The sequence below is a fragment of the Thrips palmi genome, unplaced genomic scaffold, assembly GCF_012932325.1.
Source record: "Thrips palmi isolate BJ-2018 unplaced genomic scaffold, TpBJ-2018v1 HiC_scaffold_4, whole genome shotgun sequence".
NCBI classification, from domain to species: Eukaryota; Metazoa; Arthropoda; class Insecta; order Thysanoptera; family Thripidae; genus Thrips; species Thrips palmi.
The window spans coordinates 596,079-610,504 of record NW_023144631.1 but is presented as its reverse complement, the minus strand read 5'-3'; the positions used below and the strand labels follow the sequence as shown (position 1 = coordinate 610,504).

Sequence of the window (14,426 nt, the reverse complement as noted above, 5' to 3'; positions counted from 1 at the left end):
TCGTACGGTACTCTTTCCCGTACTCTACTGCTCTGTACATTTTCCGTGCAAAAGTACTGACGTTTTCACAGTATGTTCGGATGTGTTCGTGTGTGTTTGATGCTCTGTGAAGAAGGGAGAATAAATTAAATTATTTTCTGGTAACGAGTCGCAATTTGTATTTCAATAATACCGGCGTGTCGTCGGAGTCGCTCTGAATTGGACGAAGATAAACAGTTTTTTTTTGGTAAGTAGATAAACAATGCTAGGTTTGACTGGATTTTGCCTAACGTAACGGATACACGGTAAGCGAAAATCCCGAACTCGAAGTGCCCCAAAAGTGTCCATTTCCAATTTTCATAGAGACGGCTCGAACATGGGCTGCGTCTGCTGCGGGTCTTTTCAGACGCGCCTGTCGAAAACTGGAAACCTGCTTGATGACTCAGTAATTGGCAAATCTTGAAAACCGAATCGCGTGACTCGCGGAATCCGGGATTTTCGTTTACCGTGTAATAATAGCTAAATAATTCTAACAATTCTATACTTTGGTACAAAATTAGTGACGTTCACACCACGGCAAGAAGCCGCGTTGAAGCCCACACTAAATATCCTCCTCGGCGCCTTAAACTATGGACCGAGGCACGTGAAGACGCGAGGCTGTACACAGTGTCCCGCAACGCGGTACGTCAGATGCATCACAGACTGTCACACTGGGCCCTGCGGCCGCACTGGGAGAGTGTCCATGCCGAGCCCTGCTGCCGTGCTGCCACTCCACTGCACTCTGCCGGCCTCACTGCAAGTCGCCGGGCCGGCGCGGCCCGGCACTCGTACACGGAGGCCAGCTTGACTTCGGCCAGGACCGCGCGGCGGCGTGAGGGCGTGGGGCGGCATCACGCCGACCTCCCCGACCGGCCGATGCGTCCGAGTCCGCGGAGGCCGCTGGCCTTGCCGTTGGCGCGGTTGGCCGTCGACGACGCCCAGCTCGGGCGCCGTGGCCGCGGCTAGGTGACGGCGGAGGCGTCCACGGACGACGTGGACTTGGTGGGCAGCACTTCGGACGACGCGGCGGCCGCGGCGGCCGCCGCCTCGCACTCGGTCGCCAGCGAGCCGAACAAGTGCTTGTTGTTGGTGTACGAGATGAGCCCCGTCAGGACGCCCGCCACCACGATCCACATCCCGGCCATGTAGAAGGACAAGTCCCACGACTTGGTCAGGTCGTATAGCCAGCCTGGAACATCCAACAGGATAGCAACTAGCTCGCATTGCCGCAAAGGGTTCAAAAAGCTTGAAAAGCATTTTGATAACTTGCAAAAATACAGGTTTCGCGGGAGTTTGATTTGCTCCACTGTGAAAAATGGAAACGAGCGTCGCCTCACCTGCGAAGGGCGGCCCCAGCAGGTTGCCGATGCCCTGGCACAGCAGGTTGAGGCCGTAGGCGATGGTGAAGCGCTCCATAGGCACGAGCGTCACCAGGATGGTGGGGGTGAAGGAGAAGGTGGAGCCGAAGGTGACTCCGAAGGCCGCGCACGCCCCGACCAGCGCCCAGTAGTGGTCCGTGAAGACGAGCATGGCGGCGGCCGACGAGCCGCACACCACCAGGCACAGCGCGTACGTCTTGGTCACGTTGAGGCGAGGGTTGTCGCCCACGAAGCCCAGCCCCAGCTGCGAGAGGAAAAGGGGGCATTTTTCAATTTGTCACCGCCGAGCGCCTGCGAGGTATGCACGCCAGTTGCACACGCGTGTCGTGGACTCGCGGTGGTTGCCTGTGCTGCACTACGCGGGCGCCGAGCGCCTGGGAGGTAGGCAAGCCAGTTACACACGCGTGTCCTGCACCTTCGATGGTTGCCTATCCTAGGCATTGCAGGCGCCGAGCGCCTGGGAGGTAGGCAAGCCAGTTACACACGCGTGTCCTGCACCTTCGATGGTTGCCTATCCTAGACATTGCAGGCGCCGAGCGCCTGGGAGGTAGGCAAGCCAGTTTCACACGCGTGTCCTGTATCGTCGATGGTTGCCTATCCAGTGCATGACAGGCGTTGTGACACCCACGTTGAGATTATTTGTGTTTAATGTTGGCGCCAGTGGCGTCCTGCTCGTGTTTATTGGTGAGGCATTGTCTCTGAAGCGCGGCCGCGGGCAGCGGGCGTTCGGCTGGCCGCGCCGCACAGCGCAGCACGCCGAACACTGAAAACACAAAGCGCGAAAACGGGAAGGCGAAGTGCGGCCTTGTGCAACGCGGGCGACGCGGGCAACGCGGGCCTTGTGTTGCCGCTGCGCGCGCCGCGGCGAAAGGGAAGGGGAAAGGCGAGGGCAGGGAAGGAGGGGAGGGGAGAGGGGCCACCCAGCGGGAAGGACTTGGTGCGGCGCGGCGCTGCGGCGGGGTGGTGCACCTCCTCGCGGCGCTGCGCTCCTGGCCGCCGCCTCGCCGCTGCTACTTCCGCGGCGACATCGACGAGTGATGGATGGCTGCCCCGCCCTGGCCCGGCCCACCACGCCCCGCCACGCCCCGTGCCGCGGGCCCGCGGGGGGTGGCGCGGCGAGGCGCGGTCCCGCGGGGCAGTGGGTGGCGCTGCAGCCGCCGCCGCCGCACGGCCACCACAGCGGCCACCACTGCCCACCGCGCCGCCGGGCCGCGGCGAGCCGCACCAAGGCGCGACTTTGGCGCTGCGCGCTGCGGCGACGCCATGCCGGGCGAGGCGGCGCGACGCCCACCAGGGCCGCGGCCACCTCCCGCGGAGTGCTGCTCGCCTGGTACAAATCGAGGGGGAAACACACTCGCTGGATGTTCGCGGGCGGGGCAGCAGGTGCCGCCGCAGCAATCCGCGGCACTGCGTCCGCGCGGCCACTTTGAGCCAACTGACTGCTTGCTTGCCGACGAGGCAGCGAGGCAGCCCCAGGCTGGCTGCCGGGAGGCGGGCGGCCAGGCAGGCAGGCAGGCAGCAGCCTGGTGGGGCTGGCCTGGCTGGCTGGGCTGCCCTGGTGGGGCCACTGACGGCGTCACATCCACTTGAGGGCGCGCAGGGGCACGGCCCCGCTGGCCCTGCCGGGGATGCTCCCACCAAAGCACCTCCCGCCCCGCTCCGGCCCACAGTGCCGCCAACCTCGCCAACGGCGCCACGCGCGCTCCGCCGCCGGCTGCCAGTCAAGGGCCGCCGGGTCATGGTGGCGCCACTGGCGTGGCTGTGGGTACCGCCCGTGCCGCCGCTCCGCGCCGCAGGTCACGGGTCGCGGGTCTCGGGTACCACGGCTGGACGGCAGCAGTGGCGGCAGCGCGTCGGTGGGCGGCAGAACGCGGCGCGGCCCAGGCTGAGGTGGTAACAGACACCGCCGTATCGATTCGGAAAATAAAGGAAGAGTGCTTGTTGACCCACTTCCAGGTTAACCGGAGATTTACTTCTTCTTTCGGGCTTCGAGTGATGGGCGACCACCACGGCCTCCTGCTTGGTGGCGACCACGGCCTCCACCACGGCGAGGCGGAGCCCAGTGGGCGTAGCGCGGCGTGGTGGGGCCGTCGCGGCCGTCCGCGGAGTGGGAGAGAGAGGCCGATAGGAGAAAGGGGCCGCGGGCCGAGGGGAAGGGAGACAGGAGAGGAGGTGCACCGTTGCCCGCCTGCTGGCTGCTCGTGGCTCGTGGCGCTAGAATAGAGAGGCGAGCCAGAGAGCGAGAGAGAAAGGGAGTTCACTGACTGCGAGGGCACGGCGGCACAGCACTGCCAACTCCTCGCCGCTGCTGCTCGCCTGATCCTATTTTGCGCCCGTTGGGGCACACATTCTCACTGCAAGGTGGGTTGCTTGTTCAACACGAGGGGGCACAGCCTGGCACAGGGCAGCACGGGGCCACCACCGCCTCCTCCCGCCGCTGGGGCCCGGCCGCGGCCCCCTGGGGCGCTAGGGAAAAATCCGAGCAGCTGATACAGTGGCGACACTGTAGCCACGAACTGCTTGGTTAACATTTTTCGCGGGGGTGGGTGAGTTCGAATATTTGAACAGCCATCGCGCTGGAGGTGTCGCTCCCATATCCCCGTTCCCCGTTCGGCAAACCCTTCATAGAGTATCAATATAGGTACGTATGGCGAGAGAGAAACCAATAAAAATCAGCCATCAAACGTTTGAACGGCGCGTTCAAAACACGCCCCGCCGGCCGCGCCACACCGGCAAGTCGCGAGCGGGTACCGCGCGACGTCGCGCCCGCCGGCCGGGACATCTCCTCGCCCTTCTGCTGGCCGGCGCGCGGAGAGCGCGAGGAAGAAGACTAAGAAACAACAACGACTGCGAAAGAAATAGGAATACAAAACGGCGGAGTGGAGCGCGAGGGAGGCGCGTCGCGCGTCGCCATTGGCGGAGGTCGGATTAACCGTTGCGGCGGACTGGCGAGCCGGCGGGTTCGTTCCCCCCGACGCTTTCTATCCTCTATGAACGGCCGCGGGTCTGGCGGGGCGGGGCGGAGTCGGTCTTGAGGAAGCGCGAGGCTAGACGCGAGGCTAGGCGCGGGGTTAGGCGGACGCGCGAAAGCCGCGAGGCTAGTCGCGGCGCACCTCCTGGCCGCCCTGCCGCCCTGCTCGCGCACCGGCGCAACAGAACAAAACAGTCGTAGTAAAAGAGAAGTTCTAGTCCTAGACACGCCCTCTCCTCCCCCTCCCCGCTGCGCGTCCCGTGCTGCGCGCCACACCGCGCCGCGCCGTCGCCACTCCCCCCTCGGCCACGTTGGGCTGCCTAGGCGGACGGCGCTCCGAGGCCCGCGGCGTCGCCGCCGCCGCGACGCGGAGCGTCGAGTCCCGCCGTGGTCATGCTCACCATGCCGCAGGTGTTGGCCACGCCGATGACGCCCAGCAGCACGGACGCCTGCGACTCGGTGTAGCCGTTCTGCATGAGGTGGTCGGCCAGGTAGAAGTACGGCACGATGAACCACGTGTACAGCAGCGTCGTGCCCACCGACATGAGCAGGAAGTGCAGCTCCAGGAACAGGGAGAAGTCGAGCATGGCGCGCACCAGCTCCACCGTGGACGAGTACCAGCGCTGCAAGGATGACACACAGTGGTCAGCACCCGAAAAAGTAGCTTCTTGGCCCAAAAAAATATACTTGCAATGAGTAAATTTCCTTGAAACATTCAAGTCAGTTCGCTTGTTGCAAGTATATTATCATGGCTTTTTAGAGTTTGGTTGGCGGCGTCGCGATTCCAGAACCACGTCCATATCGTCGAAGCCCTCACCTTGTCGCCCTCCGCTCTGGGCGCGCCGAAGATCCCCGGGCAGCAGAACGTTTTGCGGTCCTCCTTGAACGAGGACGGCCTGGAAGCAGAATGCAATATTGAGGGGGTTCGGGAGTCACGATGAGAGCGCTGCTCGGAATGGCCCTCCAGTACCTGCGCGGCGCGACGAGCGGCGTGGGCGTGCCGGGGGTGCCGGAGTACAGCGGGGTGCCCACGGCGTTGAGGCTGACGCGGCGCCGGAAGCACGGCAGCGACTCCGCGCGCAAAGGGCTGCTGCTGAACGGGCTGGACGAGTTGGAGCGCCGCAGCAGCATGTGCGGCACGGCGACGGCCACGGCGGCCACGGCGGGCACCGCGTCGGCGCCCATCACCGCGACCCCCGTGCCGGGGACTCCGGCGCCGCGGGACGGAGCGGCGCTGGTGAGCGGAACCTCCTCTAAGCCTGCAGCAGGACAAGCAGGCCATGATCGTGAGTGCGCTGTGCGACCAGCGGTAAAAGTCACAAGTTATTCTGGAAACGTACTTAGTTCTCCCACGCCGTGCTCGTCGGCGGCGTGGTCTATCTCGTGGATGGTGTTGAAGGCGGGCGGCGGGATACCCGGGCTCAGCGGGGTGCTGGGGGTCTGCGGCGCGCTGGCTGGGTGGCGAGCCAGCACGGTGCTGGCCAGGTTGTCCTCGGACCGCGTCGTCATGGAGATGGAGCGCGTGTAGGGCAGGCTGCGCGCCACCCTGGACAGCGGCACGGCCAGCGGCACCATCGGCAGCAGCTCCGTCGCGTCGGCGGACACCCGCGAGCTGGCCGTCGACTCGGCCCCCGCGCGCCGCGCGCCGCGAAGACCCTTGCGGCCCTGGCGGCGCTGCTCCTTGATCCACCACGGCGGGTCGCGCATCACCACGCCCGCCACGCAGAGGTTGAGGAAGGTGCCGCCCAGCAGCAGCACCGTGCCGCGCCACCCGTACTCGCGGATGGTGAAGTTGGTCATGCGCGCGTAGATGGAGGTACCGAAGCCCGTCCCCGCCGCGCCGATGCTCATGGCGAGCGTCCGCTTGCGCTCGAACCAGAACGCGATGCTCACCACGGCCGTCACGAAGCACAGCCCCAGGCCCAGCCCCGCCAGCACGCCGAACGTCAGGTACATCTGGCCGATGGTGGTCGAGGAGGCGGCGATCACGAAGCTAATGGCCGAGATGATGCCGCCCACGATCGTCATCGTGCGGCACCCGTACCTGTGGGCAGCGAGCGGCAAGGCCGCGGTCAAGGTCATTGCAGTGCACCGCAGTCCCACGTCCCACCCATGAATAGGTGCAGCGCTGGCGATCGAGCGAGGGGCCATTAACTCCCAATTATTTCAGTACTCATGATTTACGGGATGAAATGGTTTTGCTAGATACCGCAAGATTTCACGTTTCAAATTCCGCACGAGTTTGTCTGATTTTGCACTATTGGGAACAGTTTTGATTAATTCCACAAGATTTTGGGAGAATTTACATGGTTTCCGCGTGATTCACGTGCATACGTGGTTTCGGCTCGGGTGTGTACTCATGATAGCGCGAGTCGTTGGCCCCTTGTGCCCGAGCGTCTCCTCACCTGTCCACCATGGCGCTGGCCACGGGCCCGGTGAGCATGGGCACGGCCATGAAGAGGCTGCCGATCCACGACGTGGTGCTGCGGCTCTCGCCGAAGTAGCGCAGGAACTCGATGTACAGCAGCCCGAAGGAGAAGGAGATGCCGTCACTGGCCATGTTGATGAAGAAGGCCGCCGCCACCACGGCCCAGCCCCAGCCTCCATCGGGCATTTTCCGCCGAGGCACGGCACCCTCCGCCACCTCCGTGTCCACGTCATCGTCCTCGTCGTCCTCGTCATCCTCGTCGTCGTCTTCCTCCTCGGCGTCGTCCTCCGCCAGGAAGTAGGCGGCGTCGCCGTGGTTGCCGTTGTGCAGCAGGACCAGGGCGTCCTTGCCCTCGGGCACGGACTGGCTGCTGATCTTCCGCATCTTGCGCGACCCCGGCGTCTGGTTGAGCCGCCGCACCTGCAGCTGCTGCAGCTGCGCCTGGGGCTGGGCTCGCGGCTCTGCGGCGTCCGCCGCGCCGTCGCGCACGCCGTCGAGCACGCCATCGCGGCTACCCGACAGGGAGATGACCGCGCCCTGCTTGCTGCAAACCACAACGAATTTAGTCGAGTTCGGCGGCCGGTTTCAGGCGGATTTGAGCGGTTTCGAGAAAAACCGGCGCGAAACGCGAAATAAGCGCGCGAGAAGGAACTCGGCGCGACTTACCGCAGCGGGAACTCGTGCACGCGGTGCGCGCGCTTGTTCAGCTTGTTCTGCTCGTGGACCACGCTGAGGGAGGACAGGGTCGTGGCGTGCCGCGGCGCCGCGTCGTCAGCCATCCTGGTCCGAGGCGCCTCCGAGGCCGTCAAGCAGGCCGCCGTCAAGCAGGCCGCCGTGGGGGCCGCCGCGGGGACGCAGCGCACTCTGCCAAGAACGCGCGCAGCGACAGCAGCGAGAGCCTCCGGGCCGTCCGGGCCCCCAACTCAACATTCCTGATCTGCAAGCAACGATTCGCTTCATTAATCTTCGAATGCGCGAACCGCGGCGCAGGATCACAAACGCCGTTCGGTGATAATGATCTCGGATAGAGTGACTCGGATAGACAACATTTGGCTTGACGGTCGGTACGACGGTCGGTACGGCGGTCGGTCTGGCGGTCGGCGCGGCGCAGCGACTGCAGTTTTATCTGTGTTTGCAGCAGGATGTGGCGGAATGATGCCGAAAGGCAGCCGAGTAAATGGTCTCATTCAAATGTAGGTCAGTGCCGACCCCGTCCCGTCCCGCGCAGGTGACACATGGCACCAAGGATCTCGCCCTGCCCTGCCCCGCCCCGCCCCCCACGCACCACGCCTGGCTGCTGTCTAAAAATGACTCTAAAGCGTGGGGCGTTGGACCACGCCGTCCGCCGATGTCGGTTCGCGGCCCTAATGGTGGTTCGTTTCTCATTCACCTCGGACGGCCGGGGATTCGGGATTCGGGATTCGGGATTCGGGACTTTCCGCCGCGAGTCTGCGAGACGCGAGCCAATCACACGCGGGACATCGATAGCCGAGGTTACCGCCCAGTTTGCAGGCCGAATCAAGTCGAGATATCGCAAAGTCTCTCTCTCTCTTTTCTCTCTCTCTCTCCCTCCGCGTCGGCACTTGTCGCCGATACGGCACGGCAACGCCACCGCTCCCCGTCATCGCGTCGCAGCCTTGGCATTTGGTGTATTTTGCCTGGATTTCTTGGCAGATTGTCTCAAGACCTTATCGCGCGCGCAAACACAATAAAAACGTTTTCTTTGGGAGGCGCTGGTGTGTGTGCTCGGGCTGACGGCATCACACACTACACTGTCGCACTTGCCTCCACACGCGTGCGCCGGCCCGGCGCGGCCCGGCCGGTCCCCGCCACGGGCTTGCCCGGCTTGCCTAATCCGCCCTGCGGTGCGGCCCGGGGCACTGCCGCGACTCGCCGTGACACGCGGTGATGAGATTAGTCACTATCTGGTGCACTTCCCACCGTAATCAACGGACGGTCCGCCCGCCCGCGCCGGCCGCGCCGCGCCGAGGAAACGTCGCACCGGGCATTATATTTTTATTATTTATTTCAGGTCGCCGACGGCCTTATCATACACCGGCCCAAACGGCGACGGGGCGGCGGGGACGTCGCGCACGGCCAATCGGGCAGACCGACGAGGTTAAGATTACGGCGGCCGCCGCGTCAAGCGCCTTTTTGGCGCCAAAACGCGCGAAAGCGACGACGCACGCGCCAAGGCGCCGACGCTTACTGCTCGCAGTGAATGACGCAGACGCTCACCTCGCGAGGCGGTTCACGGCGGCCTGCCTGGGGAGGCCGTCGGGGACGTCGGGGGCAGCGGCACCAGCACGTGCAGGGGCGGGGGCCGCGCCGGGCAGGGCAGGGCAGGGCTGAGCAGGGCGCGGCACGGCACGGCACGGCCGCGGCGGCAGGGAAGCTCCTCGCCGGCCGGCTCGCAGATTCGACTTCGGCTCGCGCGCGTCGCGTCGCGTCGTCGCGGAGAGGCTGACTCTGACTAGTTGTACGACGCCCAGCCCGGTCAGGTCCGCGCTGTTACCCTACCCGAGGTTGGGGACCGTCTGCGAGCCCGCGGCCCGGCCGGCGCGGCCCGCGCGGCGCTAGACCGTGATAAGGATGACTGCGAGGCAGGCCGCAGCGCGCTCTCTCGCTCCCGCGGCCTGCCGCCTGCCGCGGTCCCTCGCAGCAAAAGTGTCACTTGCATTCGCCGAGAGACATGCACGCCGCAAGCACGCGCCGCCTGCAGGTTCACTCCGAACAGCGCTTTGGTCGCTCTGTCTCTGTCGCACCCTTGTGGGACACACCGTGAGTGCGAGAGAGACCTAGTGATGCAAGCTCTGTCAGCGCCCTCTGCGGTCGTGGGTTCGAGCCCCGCTGGGGTGACGTGTGGCGCGCTGGTTTACACTGCAACATTGTTGACTCAATTTTTCGCAAGACGACGAAAACTCCCGCGGTTCGTGGGATCGTCACCGCCTGTTCGCAAAAAATTTTCGTAACTCGATTCGTACGTCAGGGACTCCACTTTTCACGGCTGCGGCCGCCACTTAATGAAGATCACCGCATGCGACTGCACGAAATTCTCTTCGACGAGTCACTCTCTCGCTCCGCCTGTGGATGAGACACTGAAATCACTCGCACCGCGACTCCAATAAGGGGTCCGACGGGTCCGACGAAGGATGGCGGGAGAGCAGAAAGGAAGCCAGCAGGCTGATTCGGTGAGTCGTTTTCATCGCTCCGTCTCTCTCACTGGTGGGTCGCCCCATGAGAGCGAGAGAGACACGGCGACGAAAACGACTGTCGGAATCAGTGTGCCGGCTGCACGCGGTGGGGTAGGGTGGCGCGAACCTCGCGAACAGGCGGGCCGCGGTGCAGCAAGGCGCCGGCGCGCGTCGCGGCGAACGGCGAAGTGGGCGACGCGCCACCTCCTCGGCCGCGTGGTCACCTGGTCGCCCCGACTGGCGGGCGGTGAACAGGGCGCTCCCCGCGGCGGCGGACCGCGGCACGCAGCAGCACCTGCTCGGCTCGGCAGGGCCAGGCGGGCTGGCGGCTGGCTCGCGGTGGCTCGCGGCGGTTCCGTTCCGTCGTCGCGCTGCTTCGCGCCCGAATGCCCCAATGCCCGAACAGCGACTGTTTCTGTTTCATTTCACTCGCCATGAAGGACCCCCGCAGAGTACTGGACCGGCCGAGCCGCGCAGGGCGGGGCAGGGCGAGGCAGGGCGGGGCAGGGCGGGGCAGGGCGGCCCGTGAAAAACTCGATAGCGCCAATTCGTCGTATTTTCGTCTCCTGCGGGAGACGAAAGATAGGCGGCTTGGAGGCGCAAGGAAGGCGAATTGGAGACGACAAAGAGGCGAAATGGCGACGGGAAGAAGACGAGACGCTCGTCTCCGCCTCGTCGTCGGCACGACGCCGTTCTGTCAGCGATTCGTCGCCGTTTCCTCTCTTAAATACGTCTTTCAGCGACGACATGGAGACGAAAGGGAGACGAAAACAAAATGGATGCTGAGAAAAATGAAGCACGGTGTAAGCCGGTGGTGGGCGTCGAACCACGCAACTCTGGGTTGGAGAGCGAGGGCGGAACCGGTTGGCCAGAACGATTCCGCCATTCTTGAAGAGTGACACCGTTAGTTCAGGAGTTCGCACATTGCTTTCCATTACAGTGTAGACTTTGACGTTGACTTCTCTTGATATGCGACTATGCGACTGTCTCTAAGTATGTATTTAGTGAGTACATGTCAGCAACGGATTGTAAGTCGTTAAAAGGATACCAGACTTACTTCTTGGAAAGTCATGCTGCATTGATGTTTAATTGTCTCCTATTGATAACATTCCGGCACCGCTCTTCGAGACGTGCGGAATAGTTCTGGCCGAACGGTTCCGCCCTCGCTCTCTAACCCACAGTTGCGTGGTTCGACGCCCACCACCGGCTTACTCCGTGGTTCATTTTTCTCAGCATCCATTTTGTTTTCGTCTCCCTTTCGTCTCCATGTCGTCGCTGAAAGACGTATTTAAGAGAGGAAACGGCGACGAATCGCTGACAGAACGGCGTCGTGCCGACGACGAGGCGGAGACGAGCGTCTCGTCTTCTTCCCGTCGCCATTTCGCCTCTTTGTCGTCTCCAATTCGCCTTCCTTGCGCCTCCAAGCCGCCTATCTTTCGTCTCCCGCAGGAGACGAAAATACGACGAATTGGCGCTATCGAGTTTTTCACGGGGGGGCAGGGCGAGGCAGGGCGAGGCAGGGCGGGGTGACGTCACCGCGTGGCGACGCGGCCAGGCCGCGGCAATAAACGGCCAATGTGCCATCGCGGCGTCGCGGCGTCGCGGCCGCAGCGCCAGTGGAAGGGAAGGGAAGGGCGGGCCACACTCCACTCAGCCTGCTCCGCTTGCTTTGTCAGCAAATGCAGCCGCGGCCCGGCTGCACCTCGCCAACCTCGCCAACCTCGCGTACCGGGCCGGCCAGCGCGGCCAAACGAGCTAAGCGCTCAGCTCGCCGCGCAGTTGAGGCGGCCGTCGACAATGCATCGTTTGGAGTAATGGACTGCAGGCGATCGCGGCGCCGCCACCTGACCGCCACACTGCACACCGCCGCGCCACGCCACTGCCTGGCTCGGGCCGGGGCCGTCCGGTCCGTCCGCCAACCAGGCGAGGAGGCCTTGTAGCGCCTGCAGACTCCAGGGCGGGCCGCCACACAGTGCAGTGGAGTGCGGCGGGTCAGCATACCCGCCAGGCGCTCCGCTCCGCTGCTGCGAGTGCACCGGGCACCCCGGGCCGGGGAGAAAGGAGGGGCGAGGCCCTGCAGCTCCATTCCGAACACCGTTCTCGTCGCTCTGTCTCCTTCGCACCCCCGCGTGGTGCCCCACGAGCGCGAGTGAGACAGAGCGACGAGCTGGTGCCCGGACGGGTGAGTGGACCCCGGGCGGCCCGGTCCGCGCGGCGGAGGGTGGTGGTGGCCCTCTACGGCCAGGGCTAGGGCTCCGACGACGCCGACGACAGTACAGCCCGCGGTCGGAGCGGCGAGCAGGCGCAGGCAGGCCGCTCGGCCAGTGAAACTGCGCCGTGCCGACACTTGTGGCCGCCTTGTGGTCTTGTGGCTGCCTCTGGCCCGGCCGGCCACATCGCGACCCGCGACCACGCCGTTTGAATGGCCTGGCCGGCCTGGCCCTCCATGGGACCGTTGCCCCCACGTCGGCACGTCGGCGTTGGCCCCTTGGCGGCCGCCCGGCCGAAGCGAGGGCCGAAGGCAGCGCTAAAGTGTCGTCGCCGCGCACGCAGAGGAGCAGCAGGGCGAAGGGCCTGCCGAGGGCCTGCTCGTCCCGATGCCTACTCCGGGTACCGCAAGCCAGGGACGCGAGGGCCCGCGACCCTGGGCCGGAAAGCGCCTTCTGCCTCGTTGGTTGCTTGACCACGCCGCGCACCGCGCTACTGTCATCCGGTTTCTGTCCGTTCCATCCGGACGGTGGCACGGCGGTCCATTTGCGCGGCCCTCGATGGCCCTGGGCCCGGGCCGGGGCCACCGCGCCGCGCCACGCCCCGCGGGATGGTTCGCGCTCCCCCGCCCCGCCCCACCCCGCCTTCCGATGTGTTCGAGATCCAGTAGCCGCGCTTCGCGCTTCGCGGTTCGACCTCGGCCGCGGCGTGTTTACCTCCGAACCGAAGGCTGCAGCGACGTCACTGGGTCCTCGCGCCGCGTCGCGTCGCGCCGTGTCCGTCGTGTCCCGGCCAGCAGGGCCAGGGCCTGGCCAGGGCCCAGGATGCTGGGGCCGCGCGTCCTGCGTGTCACACACACACACACACAAACACGCTGGTCCACACAGCACTCACACTCACACACACACACACCGCTCTAATCCATATCAATCTGGGGACTAATAGGCACCAATCCTGCACGCATGGGCTCGGCCTGGGCCCGGCCTGGGGCCGGCATCGCCTCCACCGCCCGGCCCTCGGACACTTCGGCCATCCTCGTCATCGGCCATGGTCTTCATCGGCCATGGTCGCTCGTACGGGCCCCGCGGCAATCCGTGGGGCGTCCGCAGCAGTAAGTTCGGCGTTCGGCCGCGCTGCACTGCGTCGTCTGGGCTGAACCACGGCGGTCTTCAACGCCACCACGTGATACTCATTGCCACCTTGTCACTTCACTTCGTTTCACTCGAGGTTCCACTCCACTCCACTCAGGACAACGCCAACCCCACTACGCACGACGCGAAGCTCACACCACCCTCACTGGCCACTTCACTCCGCGTTCCACTCGCCGCCACTACACTACGACTACGACTCCCGGTCTAGGACGCGTCGCGTCGTCCGGACAGGCACGGCACGGCAGCTCGGGCTGCTCCTACTGCTGCCTCTGGATTATCATGTCGCAGCCGCGGGACTGGACCGACCGCCGGGAGGGCACCATGTGTGTCCCGGGCGTCCGCTGCCCTCCCCTGCCCCACCCCCACCTCGGTGTCGTCCACATGCCGTCACGACCCCGCCGCGCGCCGCGCCGACACCCTGCATGCCCCTATGCCCCTGCCGCGCGCTCCTCGCGAGACGCTGGCGGGGACGCTGTGCCCTGCCGTGCCCTGCCCTGCCGTGCTGCCCCGCGCGCCCATCCATCCACACTACGCCCCGCGCCCCGCGTCGGTTCACACTTGGCGGTGGCTGAGCCAGGCAGGCACGCCTCTACGTGCAGCGTTCTCCCTTTCATCTGGAGTCACTTGTTCTGTTCCTTGTCATGTGAGCCGAACCCCCATCCCCCTCTCTTCTTTTCCGCCCCGCCCTTCTTGCCTCGCAGACTGATTCGCTCTGTCTCCCTCGCTCTTGTGGGACGTCCCGTATGGGTGCGAGTGAGACAGTGCGACGAAAGCTCCTCTCGGAAACAGTCCACAGGGCCTACCCAGCCTACCCCGGGAATGCCAGCGCGAGGATGCTGAATCACTGCAGGCTCTGTCTCCCTCGCACTGATGGGGTGAGAGAGACATCAGCGTCGGAAGCTGTGCTCGGATGTCGAGGCCACTTGCAAACGGCAAGAGCAACATGCCTCCAGATTTGGAAATCCAAGCAAAATACATCTCCCTAGTTTTACTCTTGATTCGATGCTGTGGACGAAGATCGTGCTCATTTCTCCCAAGGCAAAACGTGAGGGATCAGGAAGTCAGTGATAGAATCTG

General features: G+C 64.7%; 1 protein-coding gene across 1 annotated transcript; it reads right to left on the bottom strand.

The window, feature by feature from the left end:
• Window positions 1–133: 133 nt before the first annotated feature.
• Window positions 134–7,696, bottom strand: LOC117650029 (monocarboxylate transporter 4-like). The gene is made up of 8 exons (XM_034393285.1): window positions 7,463–7,696; window positions 6,774–7,340; window positions 5,709–6,412; window positions 5,339–5,627; window positions 5,186–5,264; window positions 4,770–4,991; window positions 1,356–1,641; window positions 134–1,207 (listed from the first exon to the last, which is right to left on the bottom strand). Exons 1-8 carry the CDS (start codon window positions 7,573–7,575, stop codon window positions 981–983), a joined length of 2,487 nt encoding a protein of 828 aa, XP_034249176.1. The 5' UTR covers window positions 7,576–7,696; the 3' UTR covers window positions 134–980.
• Window positions 7,697–14,426: the final 6,730 nt, after the last annotated feature.

Coding starts and splice junctions, on each gene's coding strand:
- LOC117650029 (XM_034393285.1), bottom strand. CDS start 7,575: ATGGCTGACGACGCGGCGCCGCGGCACGCCACGACCCTGTCCTCCCTC. Junction 6,413..6,773: donor GCCAGCGCCATGGTGGACAG/GTGAGGAGACGC, acceptor CGCTGCCCACAG/GTACGGGTGCCGCACGATGA. Junction 5,628..5,708: donor GCACGGCGTGGGAGAACTAA/GTACGTTTCCAG, acceptor GTCCTGCTGCAG/GCTTAGAGGAGGTTCCGCTC.